This window comes from Penicillium daleae (genome assembly GCF_028827525.1).
Source record: "Penicillium daleae strain IBT 16125 chromosome Unknown utg000009l_segment0_segment0, whole genome shotgun sequence".
NCBI lineage: Eukaryota > Fungi > Ascomycota > Eurotiomycetes > Eurotiales > Aspergillaceae > Penicillium > Penicillium daleae.
The window spans coordinates 920,316-935,490 of record NW_026623157.1 but is presented as its reverse complement, the minus strand read 5'-3'; the positions used below and the strand labels follow the sequence as shown (position 1 = coordinate 935,490).

Here is a 15,175-nt window from a genome sequence, read left to right as displayed (position 1 = left end):
CCGAACCCATCAATCAAGGATCCAACAACACCACCTATTTCCAAAAACCAGAAACCAGCTCGATCAGCCCCAGCCCCATCTTTCTGACGGCGCCACCCATCTCCCCGATCGATTAAGTTGCGCCCAAACTGGATTTCCCCAGGAACGAACCCGATCCAGACCCAGCCGCGCCCGCATTCCGTTTAACTTTGGTCCGGGGCTGGGTAAGTGAGTAGGTACCACCGTATGGAGATCGGATGCGATGGGATGGGATGATGTCACTCCGGGGACGGGTAGCGTGGAGATGTCATCGTCAAGGTGACCCTTGATTGTAGATACAGGATTCTAGAATTTAGAATTTAGAATTTAGAATCTAGCTGATGGATTTATATTTGCCGAGTGTGATTGCGTAGGGTTCAAGTAGAGTAGTTATAAAAGGCATGGTCCCTAGCCGCGAAAAGTAGATCTTTTTATACAACTTCTATACTCAATTCCGCTTACACTCCCACCCCCTGCGAAGTAACAACCCATTCAAAAACCATACGAACCCAATTCAATTCAATCCGTCACGTCACAATGGCACCAAAGGACAAGTACACCGATCCCAAGCTCCGCGAGGAAATCAAAGAGGAAATTCACAACAGTGACAAGGGCGGGAAACCCGGACAATGGTCTGCTCGCAAGGTAACATGGAACTCCCTCCCCTAACCACTTCCACCTCTCTCCTTTTGCCCGCCCATTCACCCGTCAACTTTATCTCTTTTTGAACCACATCTAATCTGTACTGATTGCTACTGCTTCGCAGGCCCAAATGATGGCCTCCGAATACAAAAAACGCGGCGGCGACTACACAACCTCTAAACAAGACGGGCAATCCCCATCGCAAAAGCATCTCAACGAGTGGACGAATGAAGAATGGCAGACAAAAGAGGGATCGGGGACTGCGCGGAAGGACGACGAGAATGGTACGCGGAAGCGGTATTTGCCGAAGAAGGCGTGGGAGCAGATGAGTGAGGGGGAGAAAGAAGAGACGGAGGAGAAGAAGGTTGAAGGGTCGAAGGAGGGGAGGCAGGTTGTTGGGAATACGGAGAGGGCGAGGGAGGCGAGGAGGGATGTTAGTGGTAGGAAGGGGTCGGGTGATGAGGAGGAAGAGAAGGGGAATGGAAAAGGAAAGAAAGGACCGAAGACGCGGAGTTCTAGCAAGGATGATGGTGATGACGATCAATTTGATGAGGAGGAGGATGAGGAAGACGGAAATGAGAAGAATAGTGCCGGGACAAAGCGGACTGCGAAGCAGTCGACTGGTTCTAACAAGAAACAAAAGGAGAATGGAAAGAAGGAAAAAGAAGCTGAGGATGCCGATGACGGCCAAGAGGAGGACGAAAACGAGGAAGAGTATATAGAAGACGAAAGCGACGTGGACGAAGATGTCAACGAAGAGGAAGAAGAGTAATAACTTCTTACTTTGTATATTACAATCTTAATGTACCACCAGCACACGAAAGACTAGTCATATTAACTATCTTTGATTTTCCTATAGCCTTGAATATCATCAAGACCACTATATACACACTATGGAGATAGCATCAAGCTAATCCACAGGTGCAGTGCATCATACCCATCTCTCATAAACCATCATACATCAACTCATATCAACCTCATTTCGCCTCCACATCTGTCTTCTCCCCCCGACCCTCATACTTACTCTGAGGCAACATGTTAAGCTTATCCTCCTCCTGATCCAACTTGAAATTAGTCAACCAGAAGCCCACGCAGCCCGCAAACGCCAAAATAGCCACAATAGCATAGTTCCACACAAGCAGCGGATCCGCAGAAAGACCCACCAACGCCTGTCCGATAGCCGCAGAAATGGCATTCGTGAAAAGCGCCACGGCCTGCACGAGCGAACGCATGTTCCGGGGGCCTTGGTGTAGGCGTACTCGAGCGAGGTGACCGAGGCCAGAATCTCAGAGATACCGCCCAGAACGTAAGTGAGAACTTGGATCCAGACGGAGATGGGACTGTGCTCGCCGAGCTCCTCGAGACAGCGGTTAGCGTCTTTGCCGCAGGGTCCGAGTTTGTAGATGTAGAATTGGGTGACGGTGGCAACGATCATGCCGGAGCCGGCAACGGCGAAACCAGCGGTGATGCGCTTCAGTGGGGTAAAGTGGAATCCCATGCGGCGGAGACCGGGGTATACGAGGCGGTCAAAGATGGGGATGAAGATGATCAGAGCAAGGGGGTTGAAATTGTTAATGACGTCGTTGGGGACACCGTTCAGCTGCATGGTTGCGGCTTGGGAGGTCAGGTTGTTAAGCATCTGGTTGTAGGCCAGCCCTAGAAACATTATCAGCAGCCGTATACATGAGATTTCCAGGTGGACTTTAACTTACAATAAAGAGGATACCACAGGAACACCTGGCAAGCCTTGAGTCCACGGCGAACTTCGTCCACCCACGCGTCATCAAAGGTCATCCACTGAGGCTTGTTAGCGCCCAGAGTGGTGGGCTTAACGTGATCCCAGAATTCGTGCTCGGGTGCAGTTTTTTTGAACCTATACGTATGAGTTTGCATCCAACAGCCGGTTACATGAGCCGCAACTTACATCTTGACAGGATTGAGAGACCAGCGGCCCTTCATAGCCAAAGACCACAAACGGAAGGCCTGGGTATAAGTCGAGCCCGTGGGTGGGACCAGGTGATACTTGCCCCGGCAGAAGTACAACACCGTCGGGCAGATGCAGAACATCAGCGTGGGGAGAAGGAAAGACAGCCAGAATCCAACATATCGCTCAGCGTACACCATGGCAAGCTGGCCGACCAAGGAACCAACGTTGACCATCAGGTAGAAGTACAGATAGATACGGGCGACTGTTGCAGCAGGGTCAACGATCACCCGTTCTCCATTGGGCATGACCTTGATATATGGCTTGTCCTCGCGGTATTGCTCAGCAATGAGTGGGGAAATGTTAGACCTGCGAAGCAGATTAGTCTCGTCGCCGATGGTTCTCCACCAGATGATCTATTGTTTTCCACCTACTTGAAGCCACCAGTTCCAACACCCATGATGACCAGACCGATCGAAAAACAAGCAATCGAGCCACCAGGTTTGGCGATGACATTAGGAATGGCAGACACAATCAGGATGACGTGTCCTACGAGAGCGCAAGCAATGGATGCAAAGATGGTGCGGAATCGACCCCAGTACTGGTCAGCGATATATGCACCGGCCAATGGCATCACGTATGACCAGAACTGATTGACTGTGCCTGGATGTCAGCAAACATGTCCTTTAGTTTCTGTTTCCACGCGGCTTACTTACACAGTGTCAGACCAGTAGAAGCGCGTTGCCCCATTCCCAGAGCTCCAGGCACGTCGTTATTAAAATCAGCGCCAGCTGCCAGAGCACCGGTCTTCGAGTTTGCCGGAAGAGGGCGCTGAATAAAATTGACAACTATGAAAGAGTCAGTATTTCATCCAGTGTAGTTCATACTGCAAGATGGCTGCTGTTCACTCACAAACTGCCGTAGTTCCATAGTATGAGAACCGCTCGCACAGCTCTACAAATGCGACAGTGAAGATAGTCCAGTGAAGACGTCCCGCGACACGGCGCAGAGTCCGCAAGTCCTCTTCACTGGGATACACCTTGTGAAGGACTTCATCCTCGCCTTCCGTAGTTTGGTCGGCCGGAGCAGGCTCAATAGTCAGATCCTGGCCAGGATCCTGGCGCTTCTCGCTCAGGTCGACATCGTGCTGAAGTGCCTTGGACTTGGACACCTCGGCGACCTCGATGGGGTCGGACGCATTCATAATGGATAGGAAAAGGGCGACAGAACAAAAGAGATGATCGACAGAAAGAAGAAAGCGGGAAAGATGGGGGTGTGGGTTATATTTTAAATGCCGCGCCTGCCAGAATAGTACTAAGGGTAGTAGAATGCAGACTAGGAGCAGGGGAAGGGGGGAGGGGGCAAGAGATATCCCATTCAGGAAGGTGGTTCACAGCCGCGGATGAAGTTAATTGGCATCTTTTTCTCCTTGCGCCTCTGATATCTCAGGTTCCCGTCGGCGCATTGACTAGAAACGGGAATCACAAATCAAGACATCGCGAAGAAACCGTCGATAGCCGGGCCAGAAGATTGGAAATTGGCGGCACAAGAGCTGCGCCATGGCCGCCATGTGCTGGTTGATTAAGAGCTATCTCTACCTCAATTACCAATTTACCACATCCAGCCTCCAATGTCTAAGAGGCCGAGTCGCCATTCCCCGGTTGGGGCGCCCAGCCCGCCTGCGCCAGCACGCGAGATAGCGCCATCTTTGAAGGACGGCCGGCCTGATAGGCTCATGAGACTCATAGACTCAACTCTGCCCAGACTACTGATTGTTCTGGTTGAATCTCCGCAAAGGCTAAAGTGCTGCCAAGACTGGCGAGATCCAATGGAGGCGGGGCTCTTGGCGGTCCGAGTGTCGATATCCCTGCGCTTGGCGGTCCTTCTTGGCATGGTACCGCCGCTTGGCTGGTAGGGTACACTGCAACATCAAGTCTTGGCTTTGCTGATAGACAGTGTACGAGTCGGATAGCCCGTGATAAACGAAGCGGGCAGCACGGTCAGTGGCCCTGATCTGGCAATCAAGGGCGAGCAGACCTGTGAATGGCAGGTGTATCGTGGAGAACTTGCTATGCACGGTTGCTAAGGTTTCCAGGGCTATGTAAATCCAAGTGTGGTGCGGATTGCTGACTGCTGATAGGGACGTGGGAGCATTGAGTGGTGGATATGGGCAGATGCGTATCTTGACTGTCGATATACAATACTCCGTACAAAGGTTCTACTCGTTCTAGTATACGGAGTACTTTGTCTGTCCTCGTGGCCGGCTTCTGCCGTGTCAGCAGTCAGCACTCACTCACCGACTCTGACCTTGGAAACGTCGACCGATGAACCACCCCTTTATCCATCAATATCCTTTGCCATGTGGCAACTGGACCCTTCAGACTAAAATCTGACAGTCTCACATCCTGATTCGTGGTGAGATTTCGATCATTATTCGAGATTATTCCGCGATTGGGCCTCCCTATTACGCCTCGCATTCCCCTCTAACCCATACAGTACATCCTCCGACATGCCGGGAATGACCATGTCAAATGTCTTCTCGACCACGGTGTACTGATAATACCCACAGCGCGCAATGGGCTTCGTCTTTTGAATATCCAAAATGCCATCCGTCAAAACCTCGTCCTTGATATGCACGGCGATCACTCGGCCGATCACCACATCTACTGTGCCCATGGGCGGATTTCCAGGTAGCCGAACGGTGGAGTGATACTCGCACTCGAACTTGACCGGCGACTCTTGCACCATCGGGACATCCATCAGCGAGGCGGGCTCCTTGGTCACCTTGGCCCGCTCGAACTCATCCACTCCGTACGGCACTTGCTCGGCGGAGATATTGACGGCCTCGCGCAGGTCCCAGGTTGCCAGATTCCAGACGAACTTGCCGGTTTGTTCCGCATTGATGACAGTGTCTTTCCGCGTGCCATTGACCGTCTGGTTCGATGAGAACATCACGTACGGCGGGTCAAAGGTCAGATTATTGAACTGGGAGTAGGGCGCGAGATTGGCTTGGCCTTGTTTGTTCTGCGTGGAGATCCATCCGATCGGTCGAGGGACCACGCATGCCTGCGGCTGTCAGCGACCTCTGTCGTTGCGCGTTGACGGTCATCGTTACCTTGAATGGGTCATGGGGTAGGTTGTGCTCGGTGACGCCTGGTTGGTAGAACATGATGGGAGCAAACAGTTTGTCATTCGGGTCTGACTCAATTGAGGGGATTTGCCCCCTCTATTTATGTGCAACCCCGCAGCCGAACGACATGCTGGAACTCTTCCTGGGTGTTTGCAGGTGCTAGTTGCGAGTCAATAGCCAATAACGAGAGTGCGTCGGCAAATATTTTGACCCTACTCGTGGACAATGCGAGACTTCCGAGATCTGATACCGAACTCCGCTTTACTCCTGAGGCGACGAGGCATGGAGGATGGCCTCCCTCGGGGCAGTTCGGAGGCTCGGAGACTCGGGACCTCGGGGGAGTGCAACCAAGGCAAGAGAGGAATCCCGAGTTTTGCGGCATACCGAGTGTCGTAATGGGCAAATTAGCCTATTGAGATCCAAATATAGGACCTGCGACCGATCCGAGTTTGCCGTACCGAGTCACTTCAAATCATATATAACCTGCGTGTTGGTGCGATCCCCAGAGCTCTCTCTATCCACACCAATCTATACACTGAAGGCCCAACCCTACTATATTCAAAACCAAACATCTCAACACTTTCACAATGACCAACAACAAACCACACCTTAACTTCCGAGCCTTTGTGGAGGCTCTCAAAGCCGACGATGACCTCGTTGAGATCAACACCCCGGTTGACCCCAATCTTGAAGCTGCTGCCATTACTCGGCTGGTCTGTGAGACCGACGACAAGGCCCCTCTATTCAACAACGTCATTGGCGCTCAAAATGGCCTCTTCCGCATTCTCGGTGCCCCGGGATCTCTGAGAAAGTCCTCCAAGGACCGCTATGGTCGTCTGGCTCGCCATTTGGCCCTACCGCCAACGGCCTCGATGAAGGAAATCCTCGACAAGATGCTGTCTGCCAGCGAGATGCCTCCCATCCCACCAACGGTCGTACCCACTGATCCTTGCAAGGAGAATGTCTTGGAGGAAAGCCAGATTGATCTGACCAAATTGCCTGCCCCTCTGATCCACCAGGCCGACGGTGGCAAGTATATCCAAACCTATGGCATGCACATAGTCCAGTCTCCTGATGGATCATGGACCAACTGGTCTATTGCTCGCGCCATGGTCTCTGATGATAAACACCTTACGGGACTGGTCATCGAGCCTCAGCACATCTGGCAGATCCACCAGATGTGGAAGAAGGAAGGCAAAGACGTCCCTTGGGCCCTGGCCTTTGGCGTTCCCCCAGCTGCCATCATGGCCTCTAGCATGCCCATCCCCGACGGCGTCACAGAAGCTGGCTACGTTGGTGCCATGACCGGATCCTCTTTGGAACTAGTCAAATGCGACACGAACAACCTCTACGTACCCGCCAACTCCGAGATCGTCCTCGAAGGTACCCTCTCTATCACCGAGAAGGGCCCCGAGGGTCCCTTCGGCGAAATGCACGGCTACGTCTTCCCTGGTGACGTCCATCAGTGGCCAAAGTATAAGGTCAACCGAATCACCTACCGTAACGACCCCATCCTCCCCATGTCATCTTGCGGCCGCTTAACTGATGAGACGCACACGATGATCGGTTCTCTCGCCGCGGCTGAAATCCGCAAGGTCTGCCAGCAAAACGGCCTACCCGTCACTGACGCATTTGCTCCCTTCGAATCTCAAGTGACATGGGTTGCCCTGCGCATCGACACCGCCCGTCTGCGCGAGATGAAGACCACCTCTGCTGAATTCCGCAAGCGCGTTGGCGACGTCGTCTTCAACCATAAGGCTGGCTACACAATTAACCGACTGGTCCTGGCCGGCGATGATATTGATGTGTATAACGGCAAGGATGTGATGTGGGCTTTCTCGACGCGGTGCCGGCCTAGCCTCGATGAGACGTTCTTCGAGGATGTGCGTGGGTTCCCGTTGGTTCCGTACATGTCGCATGGTAATGGGTCGCCGACGATGGGTGGAAAGGTTGTTTCTGATGCTCTGATGCCGTCAGAGTATACTACTGGACGGGACTGGCAAGCGGCTGACTTTGAGAACTCGTTCCCGGAGGACGTTAAGAAGAAGGTCCTTGAGAACTGGACGAAGATGGGGTTCCGGGAGGAGTAGATTGTTTTTGACAAATTTGATTATTGCTAGTTATTCTTGAAATTGTATTTAATTTGAACATGAATGTCAATGGATATGGAAAGTCTGAATGTAGCCATAAGTTTGCGTATCTCACTGTCATGATGATCCTTATCTCCCCTTCATTCACAAATATATATGTTGCTGCACGCCAAGCATCAAACATGTAATTTTCCTATTTTTTATCCTACTTAATGGGTAGAACAAGCTGCATCATACTTCATGCACTCGCTAGTTTCCAACCCATCTAGATCCACCTAACTTTCGGGTCTTGAAAATACTAGCCTACTTCTCGATACTTTGAGGAATGCACTTTGCGCCAGTCTACACACAGTGGGCTACCTTACGCTGAACCCCGGAAAATATTCCATTCATCATAGTAGCACAGCGCTGAATGGTAGACCCGCAGATAATGTAAAGAATTTTGAACAGATCTTCTAAAAGAGAGGAGTGGAAGGATATCTTCTTGGACCCTGCGATACAACCAACCGTTGGTCCGTGCGTTTACCGCCTCAATCTAGCTCTGGACACGGATGACGAAGGCGAGTCAACTACAACTTCCCTCACTGCTGAAGCATTGCAGGAAATACGCCAAATCATTCCCCTCAGACGAATTGGACCGGCACTCTGACCACTGATACTTGAGAATCTACACATTCTCGGCAAGTAAGCTCGAATCCGACCACCCCGGCGCATCTCGGCAACCTCGGCACCATGAGTGGCCCCAGTCAAGACGAAGTAGACCGAGTGCTGCGCCTAAAAAGCCGCGAGCGCGAATCTCACGCCTGCTACCCCTGCAAGAAACGCAAAGTCAAATGCGACGGGACTCAGCCCTGCAAAACCTGTCAAAGACGCAAACACCCGCAGATCTGCACGTACGAGCTCTCGCATTCCCGGCGCAGATCGGCCTCGCATCGAGAGATTACTCGCTCGGCATCGCCTGCTTCACCGCGTGCCGTGGGAGATGATAATACTGAGAGGACTGCTCGGCCAGAGGATAGTTCTAAGAATTATGTTTATTCTGGGGATAATTCGGTTGTGTCTATTTTGCGGTTGAGGGCGTCGGATGCTAATGAGTCGGTGGCGAGGGAGGTTGGGTCTGTTTTGGGGTTGCAGAATACTTTTAATAGTTATCCTTTTATGGACTCGAAGACACCGCGGGATCGGTGGAAAGCATTGCTGGGTGTGTTGCCGCAGAGAAATGAGGTCTTGAAGTATGTTTAGCCATTTGATTCCGCCTACTAGCGACTAACTAGATCCAGGTTCTTCCATTACTATCAGGTCACTGCCTACCCGTTCAACCCGATATTGACAGACATGGGCCGGTTCGAATCTGATCTATACACCTATCTGAATGCCCATTCTGAAGGTGAATTCAAAACTTCTGACAAGATCACAGAGCGGTGGGCGACAGATCAATCTATTGGTCATATCAGTCTTCTGCTTGCCACCTTGGCCGCAGGAGCGCATTACTCCGATATTGAGTATCCTCAGCGACTGGAGCTCGCAACAGACTTTGGTATGGATGAAGCCCGTATCGAGGACACCGATGGTCGCTTGCTTACGGTACAACAGCTCGCAGGTCCTTTCATGCCCTCCGCTTAGCCAATTTTCTCTTCCGGCCATCTCTGGACATCATCCAAGCACTCCTAATTCTGGGTAATACAATGCAAAACATGGGCCAATCTGATGCGGCATGGGCACTGCTCGGTACGACGGTGCGACTCGCGCAGACGATGGGGCTGCATACGCAACGAAGCACGGCACATCTGCCTGAGCATGTGCAAACCAAGGCGCGGACGCTTTGGTAGGTCTAGACAAATCACTCAAGAGCCTCGAATGAATAGCCTATCAACTGATGTACATTCCAGGTCAACCATCGTCTGGCAAGATAGTCTTCTCTGCCTATGCTACGATCGCCCACCCATCGTCACAGTAACGGGGTGGCCCCTCGACAAACCTGTCTTCGAACATCAGGATTTATCATACGAGGCTGTAATGCACCTGATATGTCGACTTGGCCTGGATATCATGCGAGCAGAGACCATCGGACTGGACGAGGTCGAGCAAGCAATTGGCTACCTACAAAGACTGGACAGCATTTCCCAGCGCGGCCAGTCCTACCTCCAATCCAAAGAAAACTGCACCTCTCTCCAGCAAATCCTTCAACATCTAGCACTCAGAATGCACACCTCATTCTGCGTATCGGTAATCTGCCGCCCAGCCATGAAGAAGACCCCTCCACGACTCGTCCACCCTCAATCCGAACTTCTTCGGTCCCGCGCAAAGGGAAGCTTGATCGATGCATCAAAGGCTTTTCTGGAATTCCAAGCCCTCAGCGTGGTACCGCTCCGCAGTTGGTCAATGGTCCATACAGTGCTGAGCTCGACACTGCTCCTCTGCATCTGGGAAGAAACCCGGAATGACCCCGAATGCCGCAGTCTGCAGCAGCGTGTAATTGATGTGTTTTCCTCGTCGGATTCCAGGGTCAGTGATGATGGCACTGCAGTGTCTGATAGTGAAAGCCAGTGGTTATCAGCTCGGCATATCAGGGCTCTGGTCACACTACGAAGTGCCTTGGATCGAGAAGGAGAAATGGGAAGTGCCGAGAATGAGAATTTGGCAGCTATCGGCGCTAATACTGCACCAATGTTTGGAATTGGGTAAGACGATAGTTTGCGTGTTGAATGAATTTCTGGGCTAACTTTTGGTCAGGACGGAGGGGTATCTGGATATGCTGAATCCCATGGACTTCTCACCTGTCTCATACCTTGATTCGATCATGAACGGTACGTTTACTTGCCAAGTTTTAGAATTGGCCAGGCATTAATCTACTGCTACAGCGCCTCTATTCGACTTCACGCAGGATACAGGCTTCATGTGATGGATGGTTTGTATCGACATCTTCCATAGTTAAAACTGGACAAGCTCAAGTTGATGCTCTGGCTATGCTTTATTTTCATCGGATGTGTCTTCCCCGACAATGGAACACCATATGTCGATACGCTATATGCTATTGCCTCTGTACACTTGAACAGACAAAAAACATTGCAAAACACGTCAAATACCGATACAATCAATAACTACCCTCATCTGAATCCCTATCCCCACCATACCGTTGCGAAAACCCATACCCAGATCCATACCGGGCACCACCCTCGCTACCAGAGTCATCAATGTCAAACTCCTCGTCATCAGAGGTAGCACGATGCCTGTATTTGTGGTAGATAGCAGTCGGATCGTCATCTTCATCCGATAACGAAAGTTCTTCATCGGGATATTCGTTTGCAGGATTATTTTCAGCTATGCAGATAGAACTTGTCAGCAAAAACAATTACCGCTTTAATCAAAACCTCGGACGACATCTTGCGTTGCACTCACCATTCGAATCCGCATCCTCGCTATCCCATACCTCCTCTTCATCTTCCACGAAATGCTCCCAGTACTCCTCGTCCTCGGCAGTAATGACAATAACACCAATCCCCCGACTCGCCGCCTCAAGCTGCTGAAGCTGCTGCTCACACTCCAGCTCTGCCAGGGGATTGGTAAGTATTTCGCTTTCCGACAGCGGTCGACGGATATACACGTCGTAGACGTAGTCATCCTCATTATCCTCGACCACAGCCGAACCAGCGCTAGCACCCGCACCCGCACCCACACTGACGTCGCCCTCCTTTTCTGCCTCCGGAGCGGGCTGTTGCTGTACATTGCGAGGCTGTTTCGGCGGACGGGGCTGATACTTCATCGGCTTCGGCGGGGAGATAGGCGGAGGCATTAGCTGCGGCTGCTGTGGACCAGGCGCTTCCGTAAAGTCCATTGTATGATCGTCAACCTCCATATTATGCTCGTGCTCCAACTCAAGCGCAACCTGCTCCAAATCCTTGACGAGACGCTCAGATTCCTCGTCCCATGTATTCTGATGCGCTTGCTGCGCCGAGTTCTCCAGCACCTCGGAGAGATGCTGCTTCGCAGCATTAATAGCGCCCTGACGCTCTGCACGCCACTTTCTCTCCGCCTGGTTGACGAGGGGTCGTTTGCGCGGTTTCACTGGGACCTCGTCGGGCTGTTGTTCTGGCACAGCTGCATCAACTCGAGCACGATCCACCAGCCCTGCTACCATCGATGCCTGGCGCGAGTGCGGCTGGCGCCGAAGCTGCTCGACAAGCACGGCTACACCGGGCGCTGCGCCGTCTGGCCGACGCTTCTGGATACCGCCACCCATGCTGCGCGGTGACCCGAGGCTCGGGCTATTGGATCGCGAGATCTGAAAGCGGCGGAGGGACTGGGCGTGACTCGACAAGGGTGTCACGGATGGGGAGCTTGGTCTTCCTAGCTCCGTCGTTGAGGAAGGAGCTGGACTGGGAGTGGGCTGGGGTGCGGGCTGAGGTTGGAGAGTACGCTGGCGCTTCTCCTCGGCTTCCTTTCTGGCAGTGGCCATGCGCTGGGCTTCGCGGATCTCTGCACCTGGGGATGTAGCGCGTACTATGGGCACACCGTTGGCGTTGGTCGTCTGCCTGGCGCGACGGTTGGGGATGTGCAGACTGCTCACGGAGCGAGGGCTGCGCAGCAGGCGCTGGGCGGCTGGATTTCCCGGTGGAGGGCCCGTCGCGTCATTTCCGACATCCTTGCTATTGATGGTAACGCGCTCGAAGACATAGTCAGTGAAACGGCGCTTAGTCTGGCGCGAGGCGGACTGGATATCTGGAGAGAGTCAGTGAGGGGCTTCGACGGATTGTCGAAGACAAGACGAAAAAGCGACAAGCAATGAATCTAAAACAACGCTATCCACAAGTAAAGACAGAAACAAAGCATCAAAAAACACACAAGCCAATTCAAAAACCGGACACAAAACAGGCAATAATCACAAGAATGCGTTGGCGGGGTCTAGATCGTGGGGTAGACAACGGCAAAACAAAGTTCTGACAGCAGAAAGGAAGTGACATACAAAGTGTCTCCACGGGCTCCTCCTCGCGACGCCGCTTGATGTTGATCTGCTCTGGTGGGAGAGCCATTTATACGAGATCTGATGGTTGGATTGGGTTGTAGCAGCACCGCGATGGTGGGATGAAGCTCAGCCCGTCGGGGGACGAGTTGATGGGAAGCTTTCGTGGACTAGTCTGAATTGGGTCTAGCGTGGATCACGTGCACGGGGATTGGAGTATACATTATCGATCTATCTTATTCAATCTTCTTCCTCCTTACCTACCTGTGCAGCATAGCTTGCTCACAGGTTATGAGCCCGAATTGATTCTATTTCAATTCGGCTTACACTATTCCTCCGATCTTCTATCTTCATCAAAATCCCCTTACCTTTAAGAGAAACTTCTCTGTCTTAAGAAAAAGGCAAAAGCTCCTCAGACTTCCTAAAATTATACTCGATTTTTACCGGTCGCGTCCGCTTTTCTATACGAAACACTAAGAAATCTCGACTTTCTTGACAAAAACAATCTTTTTTCAAAAATTCAATCAAGTCTTTTCAACTCAAAATGATTAATAAACATAATATCGATCCTCTCAAAGGAGAAGAAAATTATGTTGCCTGGTCTATCCGAATCGAAGCTATTCTTGATTCAGAGAGATTAATCGATGCCATTCGATTCGACTACACTAAGCTTCCTGCTATTCAGCAAGGCCAGATTCCTAATCAACACTGGTCTTATGAAAAAGCAATTGCTTTACCACCTGATCAAAGATCACCTGATTGCAGAAGCATTGCGATTTGGTCAGGAAGAAGATCTAATAGACCTGGAAGATCTTCTAGCCCTACTATCTCCGAAATAGGGCAAAATGAACTGGCTATTCCATCTGATCGATTCAAGACTATCGATCAGATAAATCGAGATGCCCTGTCATCTATCAAATTATCATGCAAAGATGGCCCGCTTTTCTGGCTGGGAGATACCAAATCAGCCTATCAAGCATGGGAAGCCTTAGCCACCCAATATCGACCAAAAGGATTCACCACTGAATTCCTTATATTGAAGAAGCTCTTCAATAGCCAATTGAGCAATTTCGATAGCGTGCATGACTATCTTACTGAGATAAGACGTCTGCTAATCGAATTGGCAAGCCTAGGGATTGATTTCCCTAAGCAGATCGTTTTTGCATGGGTGCTCAACAATCTTGACCAATCATATGCACCAATAATCCAGAATATTATTCAATCTCTTCGCAGAGATGCCGAATCGTACACGATCGAATCGCTATTCGCTAATCTGATTGACGAAGCGCGCGGCCATATGCAAACCAACGAACAAATCTTTATGGCTGATAGCTATCAGACGAATCAGGCAAATCAGGCAAATCGCCAGAAAAATCGACAGGTAAGAAATCTATCAAATCAATCCGCTAATAAAAAACGTCGAATTAGCAAAAAACCCTGGAAAAAATTATCAAATTCAGGAAGATACTGCACGCATTGCCATATGCGTAATCATACGGTATCAGATTGCTGGCATTTGCATCCTTCTGGCAGACCAGCTGATTGGAAACCCTGGCCAATTAGGCCTAAAACCAATCAAAATAAACATCAAAGATTCAATCAACAGAAGAAGATGATTGCTGCAATGCTCAATGAGCAATCTGACGAGGAAGAAATCCATGTCACTAGTCATGTGACTAATTACTCTGTAGATGCTGAAAATCAAGAAACCTCAGCCAACAATCAGGGCAAAACTAATGATTTTGACCCACTACCCCTCCGTACTTCGAAGGACATTGATAGTTAGCCCGATGGGGGAGGGAAGTGGCAAAAGTGGTGGAATGAGATGAGGAGGCGGAAGAAAGTTAATAAAGGTCTATTGCAGACATAACGTCATAACTGTGGGAGACGACTTGTGAAGCGAAGAGTACATGCAGTCTACATGATCCCCATTTTAGCCAGGACAAGGGATAAATATTGAACTTTATACGCCTTTCACCCTACGCTGTATCGCCATAGTACGATCTCGGCACCGAATATTCAACATCATCGACTCATTCATTCCTCCAAAATCGCTCTCCACCCAACTAGATACACAAGAGCAGTAAACACAAATACCACCCACCGCCTCAAAACAAAGGCTCAACAGCCACCCCAGCCTCTGCCTCCGCCTCCAGGCAGGAAAACTATTGAGATACAAGGGTATTGTCACATATTGTACCACCCGATGCAAGCATCCACATGGCATGGCACGACAAGTCAAAACAAGACAAGGTAAAGTAAAACAAACCAAACCAATAAGAGGTCAAAGTACACACAGAAGAAATGAAATAGTGGAAAGAAAGGTAGCAGATACACATTGCAGCCTTAGTCTCGCCTGGGCTGGAAGCAATCAAACACAGAAACGAAGACAAATGCGAAAGGGATAGAAG

The 15,175-nt window shown here is 50.8% G+C and overlaps 6 protein-coding genes across 6 annotated transcripts; 3 read left to right on the top strand and 3 right to left on the bottom strand.

Moving 5' to 3' along the window:
- Window positions 1–555: 555 nt before the first annotated feature.
- N7458_011538 (uncharacterized protein) lies at window positions 556–1,432 on the top strand (the record flags this gene model as incomplete). Its single annotated transcript, XM_056914920.1, has 2 exons — window positions 556–663; window positions 785–1,432. The coding sequence occupies 2 exons, from the start codon at window positions 556–558 to the stop codon at window positions 1,430–1,432; spliced, it is 756 nt and encodes a 251-aa protein (XP_056759674.1).
- A 205-nt stretch (window positions 1,433–1,637) lies between these two features.
- On the bottom strand, window positions 1,638–3,788 carry N7458_011537 (uncharacterized protein; the record flags this gene model as incomplete). Its single annotated transcript, XM_056914919.1, is given in 7 exon segments — window positions 1,638–1,874; window positions 1,889–2,316; window positions 2,373–2,533; window positions 2,585–2,953; window positions 3,019–3,247; window positions 3,301–3,432; window positions 3,497–3,788. 7 exon segments carry the CDS (start codon window positions 3,786–3,788, stop codon window positions 1,638–1,640), a joined length of 1,848 nt encoding a protein of 615 aa, XP_056759673.1.
- Window positions 3,789–5,014: 1,226 nt separating this feature from the next.
- N7458_011536 (flavin reductase family protein) lies at window positions 5,015–5,753 on the bottom strand (the record flags this gene model as incomplete). Its single annotated transcript, XM_056914918.1, has 2 exons — window positions 5,015–5,656; window positions 5,700–5,753. The coding sequence occupies 2 exons, from the start codon at window positions 5,751–5,753 to the stop codon at window positions 5,015–5,017; spliced, it is 696 nt and encodes a 231-aa protein (XP_056759672.1).
- Window positions 5,754–6,301: 548 nt separating this feature from the next.
- N7458_011535 (UbiD family decarboxylase) lies at window positions 6,302–7,804 on the top strand (the record flags this gene model as incomplete). The annotated part of the gene is made up of 1 exon (XM_056914917.1): window positions 6,302–7,804. The coding sequence occupies one exon, from the start codon at window positions 6,302–6,304 to the stop codon at window positions 7,802–7,804; it is 1,503 nt and encodes a 500-aa protein (XP_056759671.1).
- A 732-nt stretch (window positions 7,805–8,536) lies between these two features.
- On the top strand, window positions 8,537–10,706 carry N7458_011534 (Transcription factorfungi; the record flags this gene model as incomplete). Its single annotated transcript, XM_056914916.1, has 6 exons — window positions 8,537–9,036; window positions 9,085–9,341; window positions 9,398–9,629; window positions 9,694–10,485; window positions 10,538–10,611; window positions 10,666–10,706. 6 exons carry the CDS (start codon window positions 8,537–8,539, stop codon window positions 10,704–10,706), a joined length of 1,896 nt encoding a protein of 631 aa, XP_056759670.1.
- Window positions 10,707–10,898: 192 nt separating this feature from the next.
- Window positions 10,899–12,834, bottom strand: N7458_011533 (Iwr1 domain-containing protein; the record flags this gene model as incomplete). The annotated part of the gene is made up of 3 exons (XM_056914915.1): window positions 10,899–11,125; window positions 11,204–12,523; window positions 12,768–12,834. 3 exons carry the CDS (start codon window positions 12,832–12,834, stop codon window positions 10,899–10,901), a joined length of 1,614 nt encoding a protein of 537 aa, XP_056759669.1.
- Between the last annotated feature and the right edge of the window lie 2,341 nt (window positions 12,835–15,175).